The 25,954-nt window shown below is 36.4% G+C and overlaps 2 protein-coding genes across 2 annotated transcripts in view; both read right to left on the bottom strand.

The window, feature by feature from the left end:
- Window positions 1-16,183: 16,183 nt before the first annotated feature.
- LOC107716763 (tumor necrosis factor ligand superfamily member 13B-like) lies at window positions 16,184-20,127 on the bottom strand. The gene is made up of 5 exons (XM_016523311.1): window positions 19,884-20,127; window positions 19,506-19,787; window positions 17,510-17,671; window positions 17,245-17,395; window positions 16,184-16,676 (listed from the first exon to the last, which is right to left on the bottom strand). Exons 2-5 carry the CDS (start codon window positions 19,773-19,775, stop codon window positions 16,564-16,566), a joined length of 696 nt encoding a protein of 231 aa, XP_016378797.1. The 5' UTR covers window positions 19,776-19,787; window positions 19,884-20,127; the 3' UTR covers window positions 16,184-16,563.
- A 3,691-nt stretch (window positions 20,128-23,818) lies between these two features.
- LOC107716805 (protein ABHD13) overlaps window positions 23,819-25,954 on the bottom strand; it is a 9,286-nt gene continuing 7,150 nt past the window's right edge. Inside the window, exon 2 of the mRNA XM_016523377.1 lies at window positions 23,819-25,390. Coding sequence (XP_016378863.1) covers window positions 24,332-25,345 — 1,014 coding nt within the window. The 5' untranslated portion in view covers window positions 25,346-25,390 and the 3' untranslated portion in view covers window positions 23,819-24,331. The remainder of the gene's footprint in view (window positions 25,391-25,954) is intronic.

Genomic DNA, 25,954 nt, shown 5'->3' with positions numbered 1-25,954 from the left:
GAAATACAAGTAATAAGTGGCCGGTGAACTGGGTGAAGAATAGAGTGAACTTTATAGTTACTTACACTATGTGTATCTGATATTAATAAAACACGTCGGCAAATTATATTTGAATTGATTGTTATTGCTGCTTCCATAAACATCTGTGTGTATTTTACGAACTCTAAATGTATTGTTTTACTAGTACTTATGTGTATTTAAATGTCTGAAACCTAAAATATGCATTATGTGGTTAAGAACACTGCATAGTTGTGATTATATGACAAGTGCAGCGGCGTCTCAGCGTCAGCCAAAGCGCGAAAACGCCGTTTGAATTTGGCAGTTATGTGATGTCACCGAACGTTCAAAATCCCATATGTGGGACCGTACTCCCAGGGGCACGGAAATAAAAATCCCATATGTGGGACCGTACTCCCAGGGGCACAGAAATAAAAATCCCATATGTGGGACCGTACCGTTCAACAGGTTAATGCAGTGAAAGTAGTTTCAATTACATACTGACTGTTCATCTAAGGTGCTAGAAAGTCATACAAACAGAAGAACGTGTCTTGACTCGTTTGCAAATTTTGATACTGTGTCTCCACCATATAGTGTTTCCCATCAGCGCTGCAACATTACGCTTCAGAGAGAGAACGCTGTTAAAACGCAGCAGCTTAATGAGCATAAACAAAACACACCGCCTCTGTCGACACCAATTTAATAACAACTGCTAGACATGCACATCTTTGCTGCTCATAATTCTTCTGTCAAATGTAGCTGTTTCTAGTACCACGTCTCTTGTTTTAAGCTACAAATCACCAAAATGTTGCTATGGGTTTTACTACAGGTACAGTGTGTCAGATATTGCAAATAATGTGAGTCACTGCCAAATGTCCTATAGAGGCACATTCAAAGGTTAATATGTTCTTACTACACACATTTATACATTAATTTAAATCACTGTGAAATGTAATTCTCAGGACTTTTCTAATTAGGAGGTTTCTAATTAGATCTAGACTAGACTAGACAATAATTTACATCTTAATCATTTTGATAGGGAAGGTCAATAGCCTTATGGATTCAACTGGAAATACAAAGAGAAAATTCAATATGAAATTCATACTTGTCATACCGAACCAACTAAAGACAAAATTAGGGTTGCTAAGCTCTGCCTGTATTAACTTATTGTCCCTGTGGACACTATGTTAGCATATGGTGGGGTGGCCTGAGGACCCCTCAGACAGGACAAGCATCACTCTGCTTCTACAAAACTCATTTGGACAAGCAAACAAACTTACAATCCAAAAAGAGCGGAAACATAGCAGTGCAGATCCAGCGACCTCCTCACAAATACAGGCAAAAATGTCCTGTGCCTCAGTAAGTTAAAATAAAATCAATAGTTATTTACTCATGCATATCTTGATAGGGCACTTAAGGGATGTTTACTGTATGAATAACCATATTTCAACCAATGTGATAATATTCATATTTCATAATGACAAATCATAATGTTGTATCACTAATAAAATGTTTTATGCCTTTATGGATGTGTGTGAGCTAAGTTTACCTATGGACTGAGTTCAGCCTCCAAGAAAAGTTATCACATACACGTTTACTTAGCTATCTAAATGGGGACTTTCTAAATTAATAATAGCTTTTAAAATACTAACCAAACCATTACCCTACCAGAAAACCTATTTTAATAAAAAAAAAAACCTTTTTTTTATATATACCTTTTTTTTTTTTTTTACATATAAGGATGTCCAACAGGGTTTTAAGATTTTTTAAAAAAAATCCCATATGTGGGACCGTACTCCCAGGGGCACAGAAATAAAAATCCCATATGTGGGACCGTACCGTTCAACAGGTTAATGCAGTGAAAGTAGTTTCAATTACATACTGACTGTTCATCTAAGGTGCTAGAAAGTCATACAAACAGAAGAACGTGTCTTGACTCGTTTGCAAATTTTGATACTGTGTCTCCACCATATAGTGTTTCCCATCAGCACTGCAACATTACGCTCCAGAGAGAGAACGCTGTTAAAACGCAGCAGCTTAATGAGCATAAACAAAACACACCGCCTCTGTCGACACCAATTTAATAACAACTGCTAGACATGAACTCATAATTCTTTTGTCAAATGTGGCTGTTTTTGGTACCATGCTTCTTATTTACAGTTACGAAACACCAAAATGTTGCTATGGTTATTACTACAGGTACAGTATGTCAGACATTGTAAATAATGTGAGTCACTGCCAAATGTACCATAGAGGTGCATTCAAAGGTTCATGTTTTCACACTACACACATTTATACATTAATTTAAATCACTATGAAATATGCTGTAATTCTCAAGACGGGTTTCTAACATAGAAACCCATATAAAGTGAGCTCCATTAATCACAATCCACTGTGATTGGTGCGGCCTGACCAGCGCTGAGAAAAGTAACAGGTACCATGTCAACACTTTCAATCGGCTGCAGCAGTCAAGACCCGACAATAATCTTAATAATGTTGCTCAACAGCCATACGGATTCAACTGAAAATGCAGAGAGAAAATTAAATATGAGAACTACTATTCATACATAACCATGCCTAACCAACTAAAAATATTTAGGGCTGCTAAGCTCTGCCAGTATTAATTTATTGTCTCTGTGGACACTATATAAGCATATGGCGGGTGGCCTGAGGACCACGCAGACAGGACAAACATTACTCTGCTTCTACAAAACTCATTTGAACAAAGCAAATAAATTTACAATCCAATAAGAGCGGAAACACAGCAGTGCAGATCGAGTGACCTCCTCCCAAATACAGATAAAAATGTCCTGTGCCTCAGTAAGTTAAAATAAAACCAATAGTGCTTTACTCATGCGTATCTTGATAGGACACTTAAGGGAAGTTTACTTTAGGAATAACCGGATGACATAATAATATGCATATTTCATAATGACAAATCATAATGTTGTATTACTAATAAAATATTTTATGCCTTTATGGATGTGTGTCAGCTAAGTTTACCTATGGACTGAATTCAGCCTCCAAGAAAAGTTATCACATACACATGTTTACTTTTTTGTCATTATTCACTCACCCTCATGTCGTTCCAAACCTGTATGAGTTGCTTTCTTATGTTGAACACAAAAGATATTTTGAAGAACCAAACTGCTGTTGGTCTCCATTGACTTCCATAGTAGGGAAAAAAATACTGTGGAAGTCAATTGGGAACATCAACTGTTTGATTACCAGCATTCTTCAAAATATCTTCTTTTATGTTCAACATAAGAAAGAAACTCATACAGGTTTGGAAGGACATGAGAGTGAGTAAATGATGACAACATTTTCATTTTGGGGTGAATATATCTAAATATATCTATATCTAAATGAGGACAATCTAAACTAAAACTAGCTTATAAATACTATAACCTAATCATTACCCTAACAGAAAACTTTTCAATTAAAAAAATGCAATTTACTTTTTTATATTTACATTTTTTACATAATAAGATATACAGGAGGGTTTTAGAAGTTGTTTATATATATATATATATATATATATATATATATATTTAATAAACTTGACAGTAAAGACCTTATTAATATTACAAAAGATTTCTATTTCAAAAAAATCTTGAAAAGACAAACAAACAACTTATGGTTTCCACAAAAATATTAAGCAACACAAACATTTTTAACATTGATAATACTAAGAAGAATTGACACTGAAGAATGGCACAATGGCTGATGAAAAACAGCTTTTTCATCACAAGAATAAATGACATTTTAAAACATCATAAATAGAAAACAGTTATTTTAAATTGTAATATTATTCTGTATTTTTGATCAAATAAATGCAGCCTTGTTGAACATAATTGGCTACTTTCACTACTTTCTATTAAACATAAAAAAATCAAATAAAAAAATCTTACCAATCCCAAACTTTTTAAAATGTTATATTAACTATCAAGGATTAACTAACATCAAAATGTTAAACGTTTAAGAATTAGTCATAATTTCACCCTCAGTAATAGACTAACGTTAGATCTAACCCTAACCCTAGTCTTAAAGGTGAATAACCATAAACCTTTTTAATTATGAATCACATCTCCTATGCATGGTCAGTTTTGTCCCCAAACTTTGTGAGTGTGTATAGTTTTGTCCCCAAAGTATAGCCACATAAACACAGTGAAACGCACACTCACCTCATAGTCCTGATCTCTTCTTCTCGTGCAGTTTATAATCCAGAGATCTTCTGCATTGCTTTAGACACCTCAACTGATCACAGTTCCTCGCTCTCTTTGTATGTCACATGCACAGAGAGCTCTGTGATTTACTAAGCTGCTTCCACTCCACACAGCTCCCATGGGCTGGTGTCTTCCACAACTAACTCATCCGATTGAGTGAGCCATATCGGAAAGAGAGAGAGAGAAGGAGAGAGGGAGGAGTCACAACGGAATCCAATTTGATGAGAATGAGTCTGTATTAAAAAAAGAAGGGCACACTGATCCTAACAGAGCTGTGTGCTTGACTACAGACGAACTGAGAATGACAGACACTCCAAATCTCTGATTACATCTGCTTAGTAAAGAGCAGCTGCTCTGAAACAGTGACACAGGAGTTCTGCTGGCCATGAAACTGTAGCGGGGGAGGGGGAGCGAGGGATGAATGGTGCTGAAATGTCTAACGTACAAACATACTGTATGCACACAATATGTACTTCAGTTAGCAAACAAACAGAGCAGGAACAGGAGAGATTAGCTGTAAACTGGTATAGCAGTCTCTCTTTAACGTTCACAAGACTGTTCAACTGTTGCTGGTCACCATCTGCATAACAAAGACACTTCACCCTTCTACACTGTCAAAAAGATGGATGAGAGTGAGCAAGAAAGTTTTGAATTCCCACAAAACTTCAGTCAACCAATCAACCAATGAACTAAATAAGAAAGAAAGAAAGAAAGAGAATTACAAAAAAAACTATGAACAATCAATTCAAAAAATAAAGCTATGGAATAAATAAATAAATAAATAAATATGAATGAATGAATGAATAAATGCATGACAGTTGTTGGGTTGCAGTTTACTACATAAGTTGTCCATACAGTAGTTAGGATGTTCTTATTCTCAATCTCTATATCTATCTGCCCTCCAAAATAATAAAAAATTAGATAGATAGATAGATAGATAGATAGATGCATTAGAAAATGCATTAAAGTATGAACAAGCTCTATTATTGATAATCTTTTGTACCATTTTTAATTTAATGTATTCTAATCTGCTTTCTGTAGGTAACCAATCAATATGCTTAAAATGGGAAATCAATCAATGTGTAAAATGACTAAACCCTAAAACTGTACATATCAATTTATTGTGAGATTTTTTTAACTTATCCAACCAATCATGAGACAAATCAGATATTCAAGAAATACATGCATATTCAAAATGACATAACACTAAACATGGTGCAAGTAATTTTATATTATGTTTATCGAGAAAACATGTCTGGCAAGAAATTTTGTTCTTGCATTAACCTTACCCAGAACTTTCATAGCCATAGTTACACCATTTAAATCATTGCCAAGGACATATCCGAGATAATTAACTGTAGTTCTGTTTGATATTAAACAATCCCCTTCCTTAATAGACATCTTAGAAACCTTATTCAAATTCTTTTTAGACCCAAATAATATGGATTCCGTTTTACCTAAATACAACATCAGTTTGTTTTCAGAAAGCCAGTCTCTTACCTTACACAGCTCCTTACCTAAATTCACTTGTATCCTGTACCAATGACCAACATCCTTGTCTGAAATTAATAAAGCAGAATCATCAGCATATAAAACAAATTGCAATCACAAACTGCTTGCATGTCAGTTATGTATAAAAGAAACAAAATAGGACCTAAAACACTTCCCTGAGGGACCCCATTTTTAACAGTTATTTCCTGAGAAAGAACCCCACCAATTTCTACCCTCTGAACTCTCCCAGTAAAATTAGAATTCAACCAGGCTATAAATAATACAATTACAAAAATAAAACTATGAACAATAAACAAACAAACAAATAAACGAATAACTATATTAAATTACAAAAAGTATGAAAAATAAACAAACAAATAAGTTAACAAAAATAAAATTATGAACAAACAAAAAAAAAATGTACAGAAAGAAAACTATGAGCAATAAAAATATATATTTACATAGAGAAAACTATGAACAACCAACCAATCAAATAAACCAAACTAACAAAAAGTACATCAAATACATATGCAATACATAAATGAGTTCACAAAAAATGAACAATAAACAAACAAACAAACAAACATACATACATACATACATACATATAAATACATTTAATTACAAACAGAAAAGTATGGCCAACCAACTACACAAACAAACAAATAAATAAATAGAGCAACAGTATATCAAATGTGTAATCACTTGTAACAAAAGCAAATTTGTGACAAAATATTGTGTTGTGTAGAATAATTGGCTGCTGACAGTATGATCATAAACCATTATAAAAAGGAATACAGAATAAAAAGAAATGCATTTGTACCATTTCCACTTCTCTAGCCGACTGCACTTTTCTAAAATTCTTTCTGAATGAACTCCAAGATGAGCTTGAACAGCACAGATGCTACCTTCTCATTCCCAGAGATCTCACTCCCGTTCTCCAGCTGCTACAGCTTTGCTTTTCGTCTGGTTCAACTTGGCTGAAGATATGACACTAAATTCCTAAATGATTGACTATAAAATTTGTCAATCTCTTTGGCACTCAACAAAAATAACAACGTCATCTGTGCAGATAATAAGCCTCAAAATAAATGGTTGCACTGACAGACATCAGTCAATATACACAGCATCACTGACATTAAACATCCCTGTGTAATTCCTCCAATAATTATAATAATTTCATCAATAATTTTAAAAGTGCTTCTCAAACCATTATTAAAAGAAAATGTTCTATATGGGCAGCGAACAGCATTCTGCCATTTATCACACAAAATCATTTTGACATGTTATTTCACAGCATTAATATTGTATTTTAAGGGTGTATGTCATACATTTTGATAGTTTAATATTAATTCTCAGTTAGAAAAGCTTTGCACTAAAACCAGATAGAATAAATATTATATAGCCATTTTCCACATTTATTTGACCCTTAGAATTAAAAAGGCTAATGTGCAGGATGGAACACTAGCTCCCTATACACTATATAATATATACACCATTATATACACTATTGACTGCATTATATATACATACATTTATTGTAAAATGAGCATTTTTATCAGGCTCCTATGTGTAGGATATATATATATAATAAACTTAATTTCCAAAATGCTCAATTGTGTTCTGTGTTTGCTGAATAACTGAGTAACCTGAGTAACTACATGCTGTGCTTTTAGCTGAGAGTACATCTACACCCACCCTATTAGAGCATTCATTATGTGAAATAACCTTTCCTCTCTTTCATCATCCACTCATTCTAATTATTATCACTGTGGGTTCCCTGGACAAGCGTGACAAGTGAGTTTGCTTTTGCTTTTCTGACCATTTGAAATAAATCTTTTTTTTTTTTTCATATATTGTTAATCCCTTTAAGAAACAGATTTGTTGAGCACATTCAGCGTACATGGCACAAGAGATTATAAGAAGATCAATAAAGGTTTGCATAATAATAATAATGAAATACATAATATGATATACAAATGTATTGAAGCTTATTGCTCATATATTCATTTAAAAAAAGGACAATAAACAAACTATTAAAAACCAAATATTAAAAGCATATTTCAGTTTCTGAAAAAATCCTTTTGTCTATGCTATTCCCCTCTCCCGCAACACTTCACACAAATCTATTTTTACGACTTTCATTCCCTTAGTGCTGTAAGGGAAGTTTCTCAAGTGTGCAGCTACAATCTCTCTGAGGTAGAAATACATCAAATTATGAGAATTTGATTGCATTTCATTAGGCTGCTAAAATAATCTAAAAAAATGTGATGGAGTGATATTACACAGTAAAAATATGCACATTTAAATTGTTTTATGAGAAGGTGCTTAACTGCTTGCTTACTAATTAATTTATTCATTAATTTAATAATTTGTTTGTTTGAAATTAGATTTGGAGAGTATATGTGGGTGTCAATAAAAAAGTGAAACATCCTTCTGCCAGACCTGGACAAGAGTATCTACAAGCAGATATGAAAGAGAAACTGAAGAAAGTTGTCAAAGCAGCCATTTTTGTTGTTTTATATTCATTCCCCAGTGTTATTCCTTTCTATCCTTTCCTTCAAGCTAAAGGCCTTGAATGGAAGTGTGGTGAGAGAGTGATTTTTCATTGCTCTGTCCTGTGACAGAGAGTTTGATAAATAGGCTTTAACTTCCCCTCCTCACAGACACATGAATTATTAAAGCCAATTTCAGCGGCTCTGGCTGCGGCGGTGAAAATGTAAAACCACAAACAGCACATGAATAAACAACCATCAGAGATACAAACAAAATCTTAAAGTTTAAAGACACGGACCATACATGAACGTTTCATTACATTCGCCAGCATGTTATAATCCAGTCATTACAAGCATACGTCTCAGAACGGCTGCAGTCATAAGTTTGGACACGCTTCACTGAATTTATGTTTCACATGATTTTAAGCATATTCTGGTCTAAATGATTTTTTATGGATTATTAATGTATGAGTTGTACTAGACTACTGTATGTAACACTGACCCTCTTGGTCGTTTGAGATAAACACACTCTTGGCAGGAAAAGACTCATTGTAGATTGAGTAAAGGACCCTGGGATTCACAGCTAGCCAAAATGTGTTTGGCTGCCAAGACCGAATCTGGATGTCTACAACAATATAACAATGGCATTTATATTAAGAAATATAAATCTGGCACCTGAGGCAGTTGTCAGATTTAAGGTGGCATAGACAGTAATGTTGGCGTAAATGCATGCAGCACAGGATGTGGAGATATGTAGAACAGAAATTAGGGTTGGTGTCAGGGGACTTTGGTGGGAGGAGACTGTGATGTAGATGAAGGATAATCCAGATTTAGGACCGCCTCATAGTCAAGAGAATACAAGAACTAAACAACAGAAAGGGTGCAAAGAGAGATTCGTGGGGATGAGAACAAGAGGTATGAAATAAATTATATGAGGAAGAAAATATAGAATGAGTAGAATAAAAAACAGACAAAAAAATAAAAAGCAGAACACAGCTAGATAATAGCATTCATAGCTAGCCCGAAAAGAGTTTGGCCACTCTGTGGTATATTACATTGACTTTCACCATATGTGGAAATACCTTGCTTCTGCATACATGCATGCATGCATATTGCTACTGAACAGCATGCCTGAATACTCAGTAGCCATGACACAAGATATAAACAATAGCCTACCTGGATGACAAACCGCATGTGCTGAGATTCTGAACTGTGCGACCAGTGGGCATTTTGCTATCCACAGAAACAGGAGCCATCAGATTCAACAAGAAAAATTACAGAGAACTTGCTGCACTGTGTTGGCTAAAAACAAAGTTGTTACTTGTGGTTAAATTTGAATTCTTTAACAACTCTTTGACTAAACAGCAGACTGGAGGTTGAAAGTTTAAACAAAAATGATTAGATTTAGATTAATCTAGGAAAATAGACTTTTGATTATTGTTATTATTTGCCTGCAGGCCATGTTGATGCTGACAAACTCAATATGGGACTAATATCATTGACGAGAATGACACTATCATGCACATACAGTTGGGGCTGGGTTCTTTAAATTTGCACAGTTGTAGTAAGTCATAATGTAGATAGATAGATAGATAGATAGATAGACATCTCTTTGGCCAAGCATTCAAATAATGCATCTCATAATCTTGTACTGCAGTTATATCTGATCAAATGCACATTATTATTCTTTAGTATAGATAGATAGATAGATAGATAGATAGATGATAGATAGATAGATAGATAGAGATTTCAATAATACATATCTTTAAAGACTGTTTTCTCAAAAAAATGATTTTCCCCCCCTCATTCACTGAGCCATAAATCTCAACTTCAGAAGCTCTTATATAAAACTTTACTGTTTTATTCATCTATATTCTGAAGGTTTTTACAGTTTTACAGAGGGGTTTGTTCATATATAATGTGTCTGTTTTATATGATTTTTTATATTTTCCCCTAAAAAACATTTAGCATTTTTTTCCCCTAGCTGTTGAAAGTGTTTTCTGAATTTTGGAGTGATAAAAACAAAGAGATATCCAAAATCTCCTTTGTAAAAACCTTTAAATGTAATATGTCAAAAATATGAAACATTTCTATTCTGGAATTGTTCCTAATGTACAGTGATTTTAATCCCCTATTGTTCCAGTTATTATAGAGGAAGAGACAGAATAAAGACAAAAATAAATAGCAGAACATAGATGTGAGGCAGATAAAGGAAGAAACTTGGATGCTGATTTGGGGAAACAAATGGAAAGCAGGCCAGAATTTTATGAGAGAGTGTGTATATAAATGAGTGTGTGAATGAGTTCATCAAGTGTTTGGCCAGCCGCAGTTTGTGCACAGCTTGTTTCATTTCCTGTGGGACAAAAATGTCTCCGCCGTTGCTGCTTTCTCTCCATCACCCCATTCGCCTCCCTTCTCCTCAGAAGCACATTCACAATGACATCAGCTTCCGCCAACACACCAGCAGTTGCCATGGCAGCACACAAAGACATTTTTGGGAGGGGGGGGGACCTTGCCTGGCTGACACATTCAGACATGAGGCCGACCAATCCACTCCCCCCACGCTCAATAGACATTTGCACCGCCAGATGCTCTGTTTGTAAAGCCTTTAAAGACATTGGCTGATTGCATGTTTGGCCTTTCACTTGGCCCGGCCTTTTCTCTGCTGTCCATTATAGTTTGAACCGCAGCCATCCCCAGTGCACTCTGGCCCTTTCTATTGTTTTTCTCACTGTGCTTCTCAAACTGTGCAGTGACTCTGGAAATTTACAATACTAAAAATGCAGAAACACAATTGTTTTGATTTTTACATGTATTATTTCTAATACTAGAACTTTGTGTATCTAAGACTCTAATGCATAACCTTCATTCTTAAAGGGATAGTTCACCCCTCAGTTGCTGATCCCCACTGACTTCCATAGTATGGACGAAAAAAAAAAAACAGTATGCAAGTCAAAGGGGACCAGAAACTGAAGGTAAACTATCCCTTTAAGGCCCTTTTGTTCCAGGACAATTTAACCTGTTAACTGTGCTCAGTACTCTTTTTATAGTTTTTTCCCCCCTTATCACATATTTTAGCAATCACCCTAAATTAGAGATCATTCAAAAGCTTAAACACTCAAAATTCATCCTGTGAAAACTGTTGTGAAATTGGACATTGCTTTACCATGGAATTGGTACTTTAAACATTTAATGAGCTCCTCCCCTTAGTGGGCAGTGTCAAATATCATATTACAAATTTATCTACAATTTTATAATCAAAACTCTTTCTAATCTTGACAAAACATATATTGTTGGAAAGGTAGACAGAAGGTAATAGAAGTAATATTGTAAAAGAAATGTATAAATTTGTGACTGGTATTAAATTAAGTTTAGATATCACCTGGTGGCTATTTTAAACAAAACCTCACTTGAAGCTAATTTTTTATGATATCAACTTCAAATTTGGAACATAGCTTGCGTACTGTATATGTTAGATATATGGCTTTGATTTTATAGCAGTTTTAGATATTATATTATATTTAGTAAAATATTTAAAATGTATTCTATTAAATAATATTCATTTATCTGCATATATTACACAATATCTGCATTATTTCAGTTCATTCTGCTACAAAGTGGAAGCTCGTGTAATTATGCATTTAGCAGACGCTTTTATACAAAATGATTTACAATGCATATATTATACTGTAATATAATATAACACATTGAATTACTAATTCAATTATTAAATAATTAAAATACTACTACTACTATTAATTAATATAAGTTTTAATACAATAATGCTAATATATAATCATTAATATAATTGTTAAGCATTTGCATCTATGTACCTGTGTCCTCTGCAACACAGGATGTGGATAAATGTTTTTTTTAAAGATGTAGGCTGCTTGTGCCTCAGAAACACTGGATATAGTGATACATTTTGAGTAATACTGAGTTACATAAAATAGTTTATCCTTAAAACTCTCCACAACCTCTCATAAAGTTCATATTTCATGTTTATACTAAATGTTTAAACAAATTTAAATATTTAAACTATGAGGATTAAACTGTGCAGAGGACCTGTCATAACACATGCCGTATGATTAATTCATAGGCAGACTTGTAGGATAAAATACTTTTGAATACATATGCATTTAAAAAAAACTCACCGCAAAACTGCCTCAAGTAAACTTGTACATGTGTTTAGGTGGATAAAATGTGAATAATGCAAGTGTGGAAATGCTTGTTTCTCAATTCTTTCATTGTCATCTTCTCCTTCCCTACCCCTGTCTGACTTTTCCTACCTAGAATTTTCTGGGATGGTGCTGGGAAAGGTACAACTAGGATAAAAACACTAGGGAATGTGTAAAAGGGTTTGAAAGGGGGAGATATGCCGGTCACGGGGAGTTTTCCTTGCAAGCTGCAACTTTTTCCTTCCTCTCCTCATGATTTCTCCATGCTCAACACACTCTTCACACGTCCCTTCTGCTTATCTCGCTTTCCGTTTATCAGTAGGAAAAACAAATGAAATATGGTACAAAAAAAGAAAAAAGAAAAGAGTGCTGCGTTCATCCGAACTTTACTTAGAGGACTGAATTAACATGCATCTTTCATCATCATCACATGCAGTCAACTCACAGTTTTCATTTAACTGCTGAACTACACATTGACAGTGATTCCCTTTGGATACATATACCACATACTGTCCTACAACACACACCTATGAAGAAAAAAAAAACAGGGCTGTGTTCACAGATTACAACATAATCTGAAATTATTTTAATCTCCAATCTGTTATTTATCAGTTTAAGTTTTTAGCTAGCAGAAGACACTAACCTGTTTTAAATTCCAGTTGCGTAAATGGAGATGGTGTATATGTATATGTACTGTATATGCATATATACATATACATATATATACACATATACATATGCATACATATATGCATATATACATACATACATATATATATATACATACATACACACACACATATATATATTATATATATAAATATATATATATACACGGCTGTTTATTGGGTGTTGAGGCAAGTACCACGGACATGGATTAGGCCATGATCCTGGATTCTTGCTGAACCTAAATCAGAGCATAACAATTGCTGCGTCTCACTGTGTTCTGCTCACAGTGAAGGACAAATGTTCTATGGTGCGGCTAAATGGTGCTGAATATTGGATCCCAATATGATCCATAACACCTAGTCCCATAATGCAAACATATACATATATATGCATATATATATACATATACAAGCATCACAATTGTTTTCAACATCGATGTATGACATGTTTCTTGAACACTAAATCAGCATATTAGAAGGATTTCTGAAGGATTATGTGACTGCAGTAATGGACATGTTATTATATATTAAAATAGAAACTTGAACAATATTTTAACAATATTTCACAGTATCCCTGTTCTTAACTGCATGTTGGGTCAAATAATGCAGCATTGGTGAGCATAAGTGACTTCTTTCAAAAACTATGGACTGTAGTGTGTGTATAATGGGGCTGTGGATGAAAAACACACTGGTTGGGAAACACTGTAATAGAGGGAGGAAAGAGACTTGGTTTGGAGTCTTACAATGCACAGGGATCAGCTGAATAGCAGGAGAGATGAACATCAAAATGATCAGCACGACATCCTGTGAGGTTTACCACAATGACAGTCTGTTTTAAAAAGAAAAGTCATCATTTTGAGAGCAAAATCAATAGAGTATGCTTTTAAAAACCCAGAGTCTCAGCTGAGCGATCTCCTTTTTGAAAAATAATCAAAAGAAAAGGAGCAAGAAGCATTGCTGAACGCTGCTCATTGATCTTCATTCAGCCTCCCAATAGAGTCCAAGTGTGTTTGACTGATCTGATCTCTGAATCTCGGGTCGTTCCTTCCCTGCTGAGGAGTCAATACCTCAGCTTGAGAGACAATCTTAAAGTACCCATCACTTCCTCAGGCTCCCCAAGCGACAGGCTTAGAGGTGTAGTCTCTCTGTGGGTGAACTATTCAAGGATTTGGTTATATTACACCAAGACTTCGCCAGACTCTATGCATGTCTCTCAACAGACCATCTAACATCTGAGTGGTCTAAATCAAAGAAAAGGATCTGCCCTGGAAATAGCAAAGCAAGCACAATTGGTTGAAGGCCGTTAAAGGTTTAAGTGTGATAAAATTTCCTCAGAGATTCAGCAGGTGATTCTTTATACATCATTTTTTGAAAGACACATATAGGAACTGTATTTCATTTCATAACTCGAAAATAAAAGCTACGCAAGCAGTAGTGGTCTGTCTGTCTATCTATAGACATAACTACTTTTCCTATATTAAAGGCTTTCTATAACATTTAGAATTTTGTTTTTTTTGGTTTCTGATCAAGTAAATTCAGCTTTTTTTAGTTAAATTTTTAGTTGTTCTCTGGCAAAAGGGTACATGATAAGCCAAATTCAGCTTTTTTTTAAGTAAATTTAGTTTTTCTCTGGTAAATGGGAATATGATAAGCCAAATTCAGCTTTTTATTTAGTTCAGTTTTTAGTTGTTCTGTTAAATAGGCACATGATAAGTCAAAACACTGTTTGCATGATGTACACAGGATTCTTTCATTATTTATTTATTTACCCTAGTGCTCATGAAACAATGCATCCCATAAAAATCTGTCCCAGAAACAAGTGCCCTCTAATGGCGGGACATGTAACCGCCAAGATCCAAGACCACTCTCCTTGAACATGTCATGTGTGAAGTAAGGCAAAGCAGCAGAGCTGATGATTTGTTGTTAAGAGACGCTGTGTTTACAGTACATGCAGAATTCCTGGCCTGTGAGGCCTGTGACACTATGATGATTGTTTCTATATGAGATGTGGCTGACAAAATCACACACCAGAAGCATATACAACCTCTGTCAATAAACAGAAAGAACTGTCTTTATGAAAGCTATGTGAAGCACTCAACACAAAGCAAGTGCTTTCCAATGCTCTTCCAGTGTGATACGGTCTCCATCTGCTGGTAGAATCATGGAGGCTACATGATCAGTGCAAACTTTAAACATACTGATGTATGAAAGCGCACCATCATGTTATAAAGGTCAAAGTACTTTGTTAAAACCAAAGCACATGCTGAGGTGTTATTCTGCAACAGATGTTCTGAATAATAAAACATTAAATACAAGTGTGTGTGGGTGCATGTTCACAACCCAACAAGAAATGGTGTTTATAACACATCTTAGAGTAAAATGTGTTATGAATAAAGTGTTTATTTAAAATTTGCTCAATAAAAATGCTGAGCGGGACATGATTTTATCCATCAGGAACTGACTGGATTGTGAAAGATGGTTGTTACACACCTGAACGAGTCAGGTGGTTAGAGATGTGAAAAACAAAGAGGCCTTCAAAGAGGGAAGACATTTCTAAAGCATACATGTAACTATATTTTGATAAAACATTATGATGAATCCTGACATTATAATCATGACAGAGGAACTTCAATATAGTAAATAATGTCAATTTTGTGCATGTCTGATGAAATGCCACTGAAGTGTGAACCAAAGTAACTGGATACAAAGTAATTCAATGAAGACATTTTTAAGAATACTCCACAGCATAAAGCAGCTCTTGTATTCATGAAGTCCAGGGAATGTCAATAATTATCCTTATGAATAAGTATAACAGCATATCTAATCTCATACAGTGTCTGATCCAAAGTCTTTCTCCATTGTCAGGCCAGTTTTATTGCTCCTAAGAAGGTGGAATCCCCATCCAGAGAGATATTTGCATGGGTTCGAGGTATCAGAAGCTCCAGTCTGTCCCCAGAGTCCAACTTCACTACGCCTGCACATCACATGCTCGGTTACATTCATTTGTAATAACAGATACATTATATATTTATTCATATATGCATAGTACTTCTCTATAAGACATTTACATCACATTAATAGTATGATTTTATCCAGCAGGAACTGACTGGATTGTGAGAGACGGTTGTTACACACCTGAACGAGTCAGGTGGTTAGAGATGTGAAAAACAAAGAGGCCTTCAAAGAGGGAAGACATTTCTAAAGCATACATGTAACTATATTTTGATAAAACATTATGATGAATCCTGACATTATAATCATGACATAGAGGAACTTCAATATAGTAAATAATGCCAATTTTGTGCATGTCTGATGGAATGCCACTGAAGTGTGAACCAAAGTAACTGGATACAAAGTAATTCAATGAAGACATTTTTAAGAATACTCCACAGCATAAAGCAGCTCTTGTATTCATGAAGTCCAGGGAATGTCAATAATTATCCTTATGAATAAGTATAACAGCATATCTAATCTCATACAGTGTCTGATCCAAAGTCTTTCTCCATTGTCAGGCCAGTTTTATTGCTCCTAAGAAGGTGGAATCCCCATCCAGAGAGATATTTGCATGGGTTCGAGGTATCAGAAGCTCCAGTCTGTCCCCAGAGTCCAACTTCACTACGCCTGCACATCACATGCTCGGTTACATTCATTTGTAATAACAGATACATTATATATTTATTCATATATGCATAGTACTTCTCTATAAGACATTTACATCACATTAATAGTATTCACAGCAGTACATTATATTTAAAATACACACTTTGAAAGCAAAAAGTAATTATATGTCATATTTGGAATTTTCTGAATATATCTGTCATGCATTTACTGGTCTTATGCGATTTCTGGACTTCCTGACTCTGTGGTAACAAATGTGGTCTTGTCACAAAAGAACATGTCTGGGTCATATTTCAACCCAAAACCACAAGAAAGAAATAAGAATGTAAGCAATTATATTTTGCTTAAAGGAAATGGAGCTTATTTTTGGACCACAAGGTTCCTAAATGTTTGTTAATGTAATTTGAAAAAAAAAAAAAAAAACTCCTTATACATCATCATACTGTATATTAAAAGAACCAATATTATAAAATATATTCATAATAATGAAAATGAGATTTACACGTAAAGTGTCCAGATACATTACACTCTTTTGTAACACTGATAAAGTAGCAGGACTTTCCACACTCACCTCCAGTGTAGCAGGTGTTGAAGTGATTGACTCGATTCATGCTCTGAATACAGCGGAACAGAACAACGTGCTGACTCTCGTCTCCGACGACGTTCTTCTTTATACGAATCACGATGTGGCCCATAGCGAACGTAGAGTCTGTGTAGTAAACCTGGGAAAAGGAGAGCTTGAAATAATGAGGAAAAAAACACTGAGCACGGTGTTGGGATGTTTCAACGAGGCCAAAAAAACTCAAGAATGTGTCATACATTGAGAATGTATATACCTGACTATAGATAAAGAAGAATCCTTCCTCTTTGACTAAAATGGTGCCCTGCTCTTCCTCCAGAGCTGTGCCACGCTTCAGTCCGACTTGCCATGGGATGGCTGTGCATATTTCCAAAGCAAACTCTGACAAAATAAGTAAATAAATAAAAAGTAATTTTTGCTGTTGGGTCAGATTTTCAAGATTTTAAATGTCTCTTTTTTTCCATAATAGTTTAAACATTACGATAGAAACATAAAACAATCTGAGCTGGCATGTGCCGCTCACACTGTTAAGATCCAACACAATATCATGGCACTTCATAGGTATTTTACGTTTTAGCGAATTATACGTTTTTGTACGAGTGACAGCTATGTTTAGAGGTTGGGTAAGGAGTAGGTCTCTATGCTCATTTTTATTTTTTTATTTTACATTTTCATACATTCCACATTGTACGATTTCATACGAAATTGCCACTTCGTAAATTCATTAATTTTTCTTGTGAGATTAGGCTGTAAAATCAGACCAAAATAATCAGGGACTTTGTTCAAATTAAATGCTGTGCCCTATTTTAACACTGGGATTTCTCAGATGGATATGCAGAGTTGTAGGTGCTACATCTCTGCAGCTTTCCTCTTATTACCTCACCACTGCATGTTTCTGGACAGACATCACTGACATGTTATGGATGACGTGTTGATGAATTTGTCAGTGTGGCGCCACAAAGTTGCAGAACATGTAATTGAAGGCCAGTTATAACAAATGATCTTTTTGGACTGGAAATGAAGTTTTGAGTTCTGAAAGTTACAGTGTGTTTTCACAGTAGAATGAACCCTTTCATGACTCTAGCAAAAAGCAAGGTCTGATAAAAAGCTAATCATTAATTAAACACTAAAAACAGAAATATTTGTTTACCTGCATGCCAATGTGACCGTTAAGCGACATGGAACAGTAAGCATGCCAATGTGTTGTTAAATTATTGAAATATTAACTTCCTCAGAGATATAACATTTGGGAATCCATTTAAAAGCAGAATTAGGGAGAATCAATAAATTATGAATGATTTCCTGCCATTGTGTGAATAATATGTAAACATGTAATCCACAAAAAGTAACTGTAATCTGATTTTGAGCACTTGATTTTTTAAAATCTGATTACATACTGTAATCCAGATTACATGTAATCAGTTACTACCCAGCTCAGTTGATGAACTTTATAACATTGTTATTGAACTGACTTGAGCTGAATATTGACAATATTAGTTCCTGTTTAGAGGACATGCGTTCTCCAACAAGCCATAGGACTCTCGATTCCAGACAGGCATCCGGTGCGTGAGGTGTGTACGCGTTCTGGCGTAGTTTACGCAAGCGCCGGAAGTGATCTCTCGCGCGTATACGTCACTCATTGTTCATTGTTTGCACAGTCATTGTAGGTACGACGGCTAATCAAAATGGCACTTACTTGTGCTTATCCGGCTTGTTCAAACCGACTTAAAACTAAAAGATTACGTTCTCTCGCGCGAACTCATTCGGGAGTGGTGACGCCCAAAGACAGTTGGACATAGTGGTGTATTAGAGGTTAAAAAATGATATAAATACTGTTCGGTTTCTGGCACAAACCGATCGTTTCGTGTCTTAGGACATCAATGCGTCGTCACGAGCCGCAGGGTTTAATTCGGATTTGTCTGTGCATGTTTTTTTTACTCTCATAGATTTTGTTACCATTGCCATGCATTATACGACTGATAGACTGCAACGGCTGGACTTAAAAATCATAATTTGTGTTCTACTGAAGAAACAAAGTCACCTACATCTTGGATGCCCTGGGGGTAAGCAGATAAACATCAAATTTTCATTTTTGGGTGAACTATCCCTTTAACTGAGATATAATTCCTCAGACAGTTTTCCCAAGTGACAACTAACTAACTGCTACTAATGCAGTTCCTTCAAATTCCATCACATTTAAAAGACACAACATTTTAGAAGGACATATGATATACATGTATTGTGGTCCAAACCTCAATTCTCTCTTTGCTCTCTTCTTCTTCATGCTGATGGGTTTGTTTTTCTGCCCCCTTTACGGGTTCTTCTAGTGTCCCGCTTTGCTCCTCTCTCTTGCGGACCACCTCAGCTCTCAAACCCTCCACCTCAGCCTGCAGGGCCAGCACATGGTACAGGGAGATCACAGACAGGGAAGAGGAGGTGATGGCAGCAATCACCAGCACTAGAAACAGCCAGGGCAACCTTCTCCTTTCACCCCGACCTGGACCAACATCTTCAGCAGGCATGGTGGAAACAAACTTTTAGAAAATATGGTTAGTAGTGAACAAATGTAGCCTGAACAGCAAATATACAGATTCTGAAGAAGCTCCATTTCTTTAAGGATCTCAACCCACCTCAAAACATCATCCTTACAGTGAGAGGTTTCTACTCAGAAAGAAGCCTGTCTGGAGTTTTTTGCTATGCCTGCTGAATCCAATTCACCTTCAAATGGCATGAATATTCCTCTGAAGCTCTTAGCATACATTTCTTTAAGAAAAATCCTGGATCAGACTCTAACACATAACTACCCTTCCTCTTCAAGCTGATATTTGTTGATGTGGTATAGAGGAAAACTCCTGGGATCAAACTTAGTACAAAAGCGACTGCACTCACCAAAAAAGTCCTGTCTGCAACAGTTCTCCAGCTAACAGTCTGGTTTTTGAGTCCCTTTCCTGCCGAGCGGTCCACACCCACGGTATTTAACACTGCACTGCAACCGAAAGTTGCTTTGTCACCACTTGCTTTGTGGCTGTTCCGACAAACTGCCGTCAAATGTGCAAAGATAAAATGGCAGATAAATGAAAATGTCATACATAGACTTGTTAACCATAAATTAATAGCACATAAGAAAGAATATAAATGACAGTGACAAGCGAAAGGAAAGCTATTATTGGTATAAAATCAAGCATAAACCAAAAAAAACCCATCAGTTTCGTTCTTTTTAAAGTGGAGTTTCCACAGTGAAAACCAGAAACAGGAACCATCGGCTTCAAAGTACAAATAGACTCATGCAGCCAAGTTATCAGAAGGGTTTGATTTCTTTATTGCATGTCACCACACAGAAAATAGAAAGTGTGTTTCAATTGTATGTACATGAACAAATGATTTGAATAGAAAATCCATAGCTCAAAACACAAATGTCGAAAGAATAAGAAAACCCTCCTTGCACATTCAGAACTGAATCTTTCCGCTCTGCTATTTACTGTAAAAAGCAAATATAAAACATGAGCAGCACTTTATATTATTTCATATATTCAGTTTATGAACAAGATGAAATGAGATTTCAACATACAAACTAGCCCCAGAGAATGGCCAGAACATGCCAATGGTGTGTTAGTCAAATCTAGTAAACTCTTAAGTAGTATTTTCATTATTTTATCATATTTCAGCATCTTTGTTTCAAGGTTTACACTCAACCACACAGACATTCAATAAGGTATCATGGCACGTCACTTTGAGTTCAACTAAATGTCACATTGCAAATCACTTTAATTAGAAATGATTTCCTATAAGGTTTAGAGGCAGTTCTTATGAATTAGTCCTATACAATCAATAATGACCATTACGAATATTTCTTTTAAAATCAAAAGGCCAATAAACTAATGTACAAAAGTATCTTATGTATTGAAACCATCCAAATGCTGACGTCTTGGGAACTTTTTCTCTTGCATTGGCTGGTTCCACTTCTTACTCAATTACAACTGTCCTGTCACTACATAACTAATAACCATAAATAATACTAGACATAACTGAAGACATCTAAAGCTCAGCTGTGCTACTATACAATCTCGTAAGCACCCTTGAGAACGACGGGGCCCAAAAGAACCCGTCAAATCCCGAAAGGTGGACTTTGGAAGCCTGACATAACCTCTGGATTGAAGATAGCAATATTAGCATGCAAACTGACATAGGATCACTCTGCCTTGAAATCTGTCATCTTAAAATTCACAGGCAGTTTTCACGCATTACAACAGACGTGAGCGTAAAAATGCATCAGAGCTAAACGAAATGTGCGGAGCAATCTAAAGCATGCAATACTTACAGACTTGGATGTTCATGGATCCAACACTACATAATGGGCCAGTTTTGCAAAGTCCACCGTTCACTTTTAATGGGTGCTTGACAGTCAACCATCAATGTGAGACTACAGAAACACAAACCTCATGTCCTTACCCCTGATTCGATACATTAAATAGTTGAGAAAAATGATAATTTTGCCAGCATTTACTTTCTCAAACTGGTATGATTTTCTTTCTTCTGTGGAACACAAAAGGAGATATTTCAAAGAAGGTGCTGGTGCTTCAACTACGATGAATGAGGACAGAATCTTTCAAGATGACTTGCGGTCTATATTCCAAGTCTTCCATAGACATATAATAGCTTTCTATAAGGAATAGACTGAAATTGTATTTGTTCTTCACTGAATCATCATGAGTTCATGAGAGAACCTTCTGAATGAATCTGTTTTGCAACAAAGATCTCATAATTCTGACAGATTCAACTCACTGGAAAATAGTTTTTAGTAGTGCTGGGCGGTATGACCAAAAATTTACATCATGGTATTTTTCAAAATTATACCGGTTTCACGGTGTTACCGGTTATTTTTTTTCTTCATGCATGACCGGGTGTTAACCATATTTTCTACTGATTGAGAGAGGAAATACTGCAGTATATGGACTTAGAATGCCCTATATTACTGTCATGATGAGTGAATATTGTCAAAAAATACCACACTAAAACCACAGTGAAACAGTGAAAAGTGACCCCTTTCAAACGGTGTCGCGTTCCGAACGTTGTTTAAGCGACATACACCGGTATTGCGGTATTTTAAAAATTCATATCATAACAAAAATAAACACCGGTATTCGGTATGAACCGGTATACCGCCCAGCACTAGTTTTTAGTGAACAGCAAAACTTCTCAGCTGTCTTTCATTGTGTGACTTCAACATATAAGTCATATGGCCAACTTTTAAGATACTTAGACTTTTATTAAGGAGTCCTTTTGAAGAAGCTTGAGTCTTCTACCTGCAACTGCATGGAAAAGAGTGACTAATGTACTCTTCAAACTTTCTCCTTTTTGTTCCACTGAGAAAAAAAAAGTCATACAGTATGAAAAGGCATAAATGGTGAGTGAATGATAGCAATTTTCATTTTTGTGTTAATTAATCCTTACATTGTTGTGAATGTTTCTGCTTTTTAAAGGAAAATGCATGTAACAGTGCAAGTCAACAATGGGCAGGTTTTTCAACATGATCCAAACAAAGCAGGTCACTGGTAAAGATCTGATGTTAAGCACTTGACCTTATTAAAAGAAGGGAAAGATCTTATTTACAAGTTGTGCAAATGGACTGTGCTTGGAACACTGTCAAGCAGCTGCTATGTGCGATTTCTCTCTAACTTTCAGAAGACCACTAAGCCTGAGAGAGAGTAAACATACTTTAGGCTTGTTGTGTTGGTATTTCCATACAGTGAACTGTAGCCCACATGAAAATCAGTATAGAAATCTATACTTCTCACACACAGCTCCATATGCAAATCCAAAACATGGGATCAAACCACAATGAGCCGATTTCCTGAGTCGATTTTAAACCTTCCGTAAAAGAAGAAGGCAGTATGATAAAATAAAGCTCCAAAACATTACAGCTGGGTACAGAAGATTGAATGCATGAAATGCGAATAAGCGAAAAGGCCGAATATGTACCGAACAATGACTAACGCGATCAAATAGAGGCACACACTAATGCAGCAAACATGTCGGCAGTGTGAACGTATTTAAAAACCGACAGCGAGAGACTGTTTAGAGCTGCATCACGTCTCCGATGAGAAGAAGAGGTGGCTGATGCTGGTGGTTAGGCTACGGTACGATGATTGGAATCGCAAAATGGCCTCAAACGATTAGTAAATAAACTGCAGAATGTTATATTTTCTAATGCACGCATATATTTTCTAATGCACGCACGAATTGCATGTATTCTGACAGCGCTGCACGAGCTCGCGGCGCCAGGGTTCAAAGTCCAAAGCGAGGAAAATCTGCGCTAAAACTGTGTTACTCGTCAGTTGCTCAGTAACATTTTTGTGAATTTTTTTTAAAGGCATGTGACAATGTGATACGTGAAACAAACATCTTCCCAAATTCGTAATGAGAATCATTTATAAAGCTGCATGCTGTTGTTAACAAAAAGAAGCACTGAGATCTTCCTGCGTGTTTCTGCCCAAATAAAAGCCGAGAAAAAGCAACAACTCCATCGACATTCATAAATTATAGTATTGTAATTTTCCTGTCATTTTGTTCAGCTTCGGCCAAGAATTTTAATTTCGGTGCATCCCTAGTCTTAAGCAATGTTAATCACAGACATTATGATGTTACTCGTGAATTTTAAACCACTACTCTAAAACCGATGCCTAAACTGAACAGTTCAAGCTCAGAAAGTAGTTCTGACCATTGTGATTAGGCAAATAACTATTTCCAATTGCGTTTGCAGGTGGTAGGGATTTAAGTATACTTTTGAGGGCAAAAATTGTCAGCAAATAAAGAAAAGGACTGTGAGGGCATTGCATTCTTGAGGCAGATGCATTCATACTTAATATAAAAACTGACAAAAAATATTCTGAAGTCTTAAAAAATTCAGCCTTCTCTATTAAATAAATTAAATTGTAACTAGTGAATTCTTGGTGTGTGATCAATGGAAAGAAAGAGCTTATGAAGATGGGGAGAAGAGAAATAATAAAAAAAGAGAGAATAAATTGTACATTCTATCTGAGAGGGTCCAGATTTAAAGCAGTCAACAGTAGTTACTGTTCTAGATTATGGTGACGTTGGCCGTCCCCTGGGCCGTCTCTTCTCGGGCATGGCTTTTAAGAAGCTCTTTCATAAACTGCTCTAGGGCGGCAAAATAACCCTGGCACTGCCAGGTGTCATTGTGCGTACCCTCGGGAAAGATGGCGAGGCGTTTAGTCCGAGACGGTGACAGCTCGTACAGCTGTTTCATCATCACCGGAGGGATGAGTTGGTCTGATAAGCCCGAAATGAAGAGAGATGGCATACGGCACAGTGCAACATATCTATAGGACAGAAACTTGTTCTTGTAGCACCAGAGCGGTAGGTAACGCATGGGGAAGAAAGAGAACAGCGTGGCCGCCATGTGCGGGATGCTCAGGAAAGTGTTCTCCACCATGATGGCAGCCACTCGATGTGGGTTGCACGATGCTAAACGGATGGCCACGGCGCCACCCAATGAGCGGCCGAATAGAACCACCTTGGTCTTGTCGATGTCCGGCCGGGTCATGACGTAATCCAAGGTGGCCTCGGCGTCCTGGTACAGTCCCTCTTCGCTAGGTTCTCCTTCGCTCTTTCCGTAGCCTCTGTAGTCCATCAGCACCACGTTGGCCTTCACATTGACCAGCATGAGCAGCGCGTTTGGGACACGGTGGCCGATGTTCCCTGCATTGCCGTGGAAATATAAAATGGTGGGAGCAGAGGCAGGGTTTTCGCCGGTCCAACGGAGCAGGATGAGGTTGAGCCGCACGCCATCTTTGGTGCGGATGTACACATTCTCGTGGGGGATTCCCGTTGGCATTGGAACGTAAAGGCGTGAGGATGAGGGCTGGTCGGGAAAGTAGAGCAGCACGTCCTGGAACTTGTACAGGATGCCGGCCACAGAGGCCAGGATGAGTCCCAGCAAGATGAAGCCTCCATACAGGTGGAAGGTCAGAATGAGGGCCAGCAGGGAGACACGGCAGACTCCCCAGGACCAGGCGCACATGGTCAGCAAACACGCCTCCAATGCCCCCCATAACCTCCATGGCTTCTCCATGACAACTGGGATGACAAGAGTCTCCGAACTCACTGCAGACGTAATCTGGGGAAACACAGAAGGTAGGTTTGTAGGGCTGGGCGGTATTATTATATTTAACTATAGCACATCATTTTTGCATTTTTTTAACTATATTATATTACAACGAAGATATGCTTCAATGGCATGTGTTTCTTCCTATTTTCCCCCTACTTATGGTAAGACATGGTGGGCCAAATCAATGGTCATAACTAGTGGTCGACCGATATATCACCAAGGCCGATGCCGATATTTGAAAATGGCACTTTAATTTCACAAACCTTGCAAACTTAGTCGAATCCAGCTGAGATCTTGTGAAGTGTGCATGTGACCTGCATGATCGCGTGTTCTCTGCGTGACTTTCTGTCTGTGCAAATTAAATGCTTTAAACATTAAATTCGTGATTTTAAATTATGCTGCCCTTTATCCATTTGCCCACTGTCATATTCATGTCATTTTCACTGTGTGCTGTGTGTAAAATGAGTGTTACCTTGGCTTTATTTGAAAAAAAATATGATTCCCAATACACACAAACTTCCCAGAATACTGAGTGCTCTGTTGGTTACAGTTTACTTCCTTTTTAATAATATT

This window comes from Sinocyclocheilus rhinocerous, unplaced genomic scaffold, assembly GCF_001515625.1.
Source record: "Sinocyclocheilus rhinocerous isolate Xijiao unplaced genomic scaffold, SAMN03320098_v1.1 scaffold1441, whole genome shotgun sequence".
Lineage (NCBI taxonomy): Eukaryota > Metazoa > Chordata > Actinopteri > Cypriniformes > Cyprinidae > Sinocyclocheilus > Sinocyclocheilus rhinocerous.
This window is presented reverse-complemented; position numbering and strand designations above follow the sequence as displayed.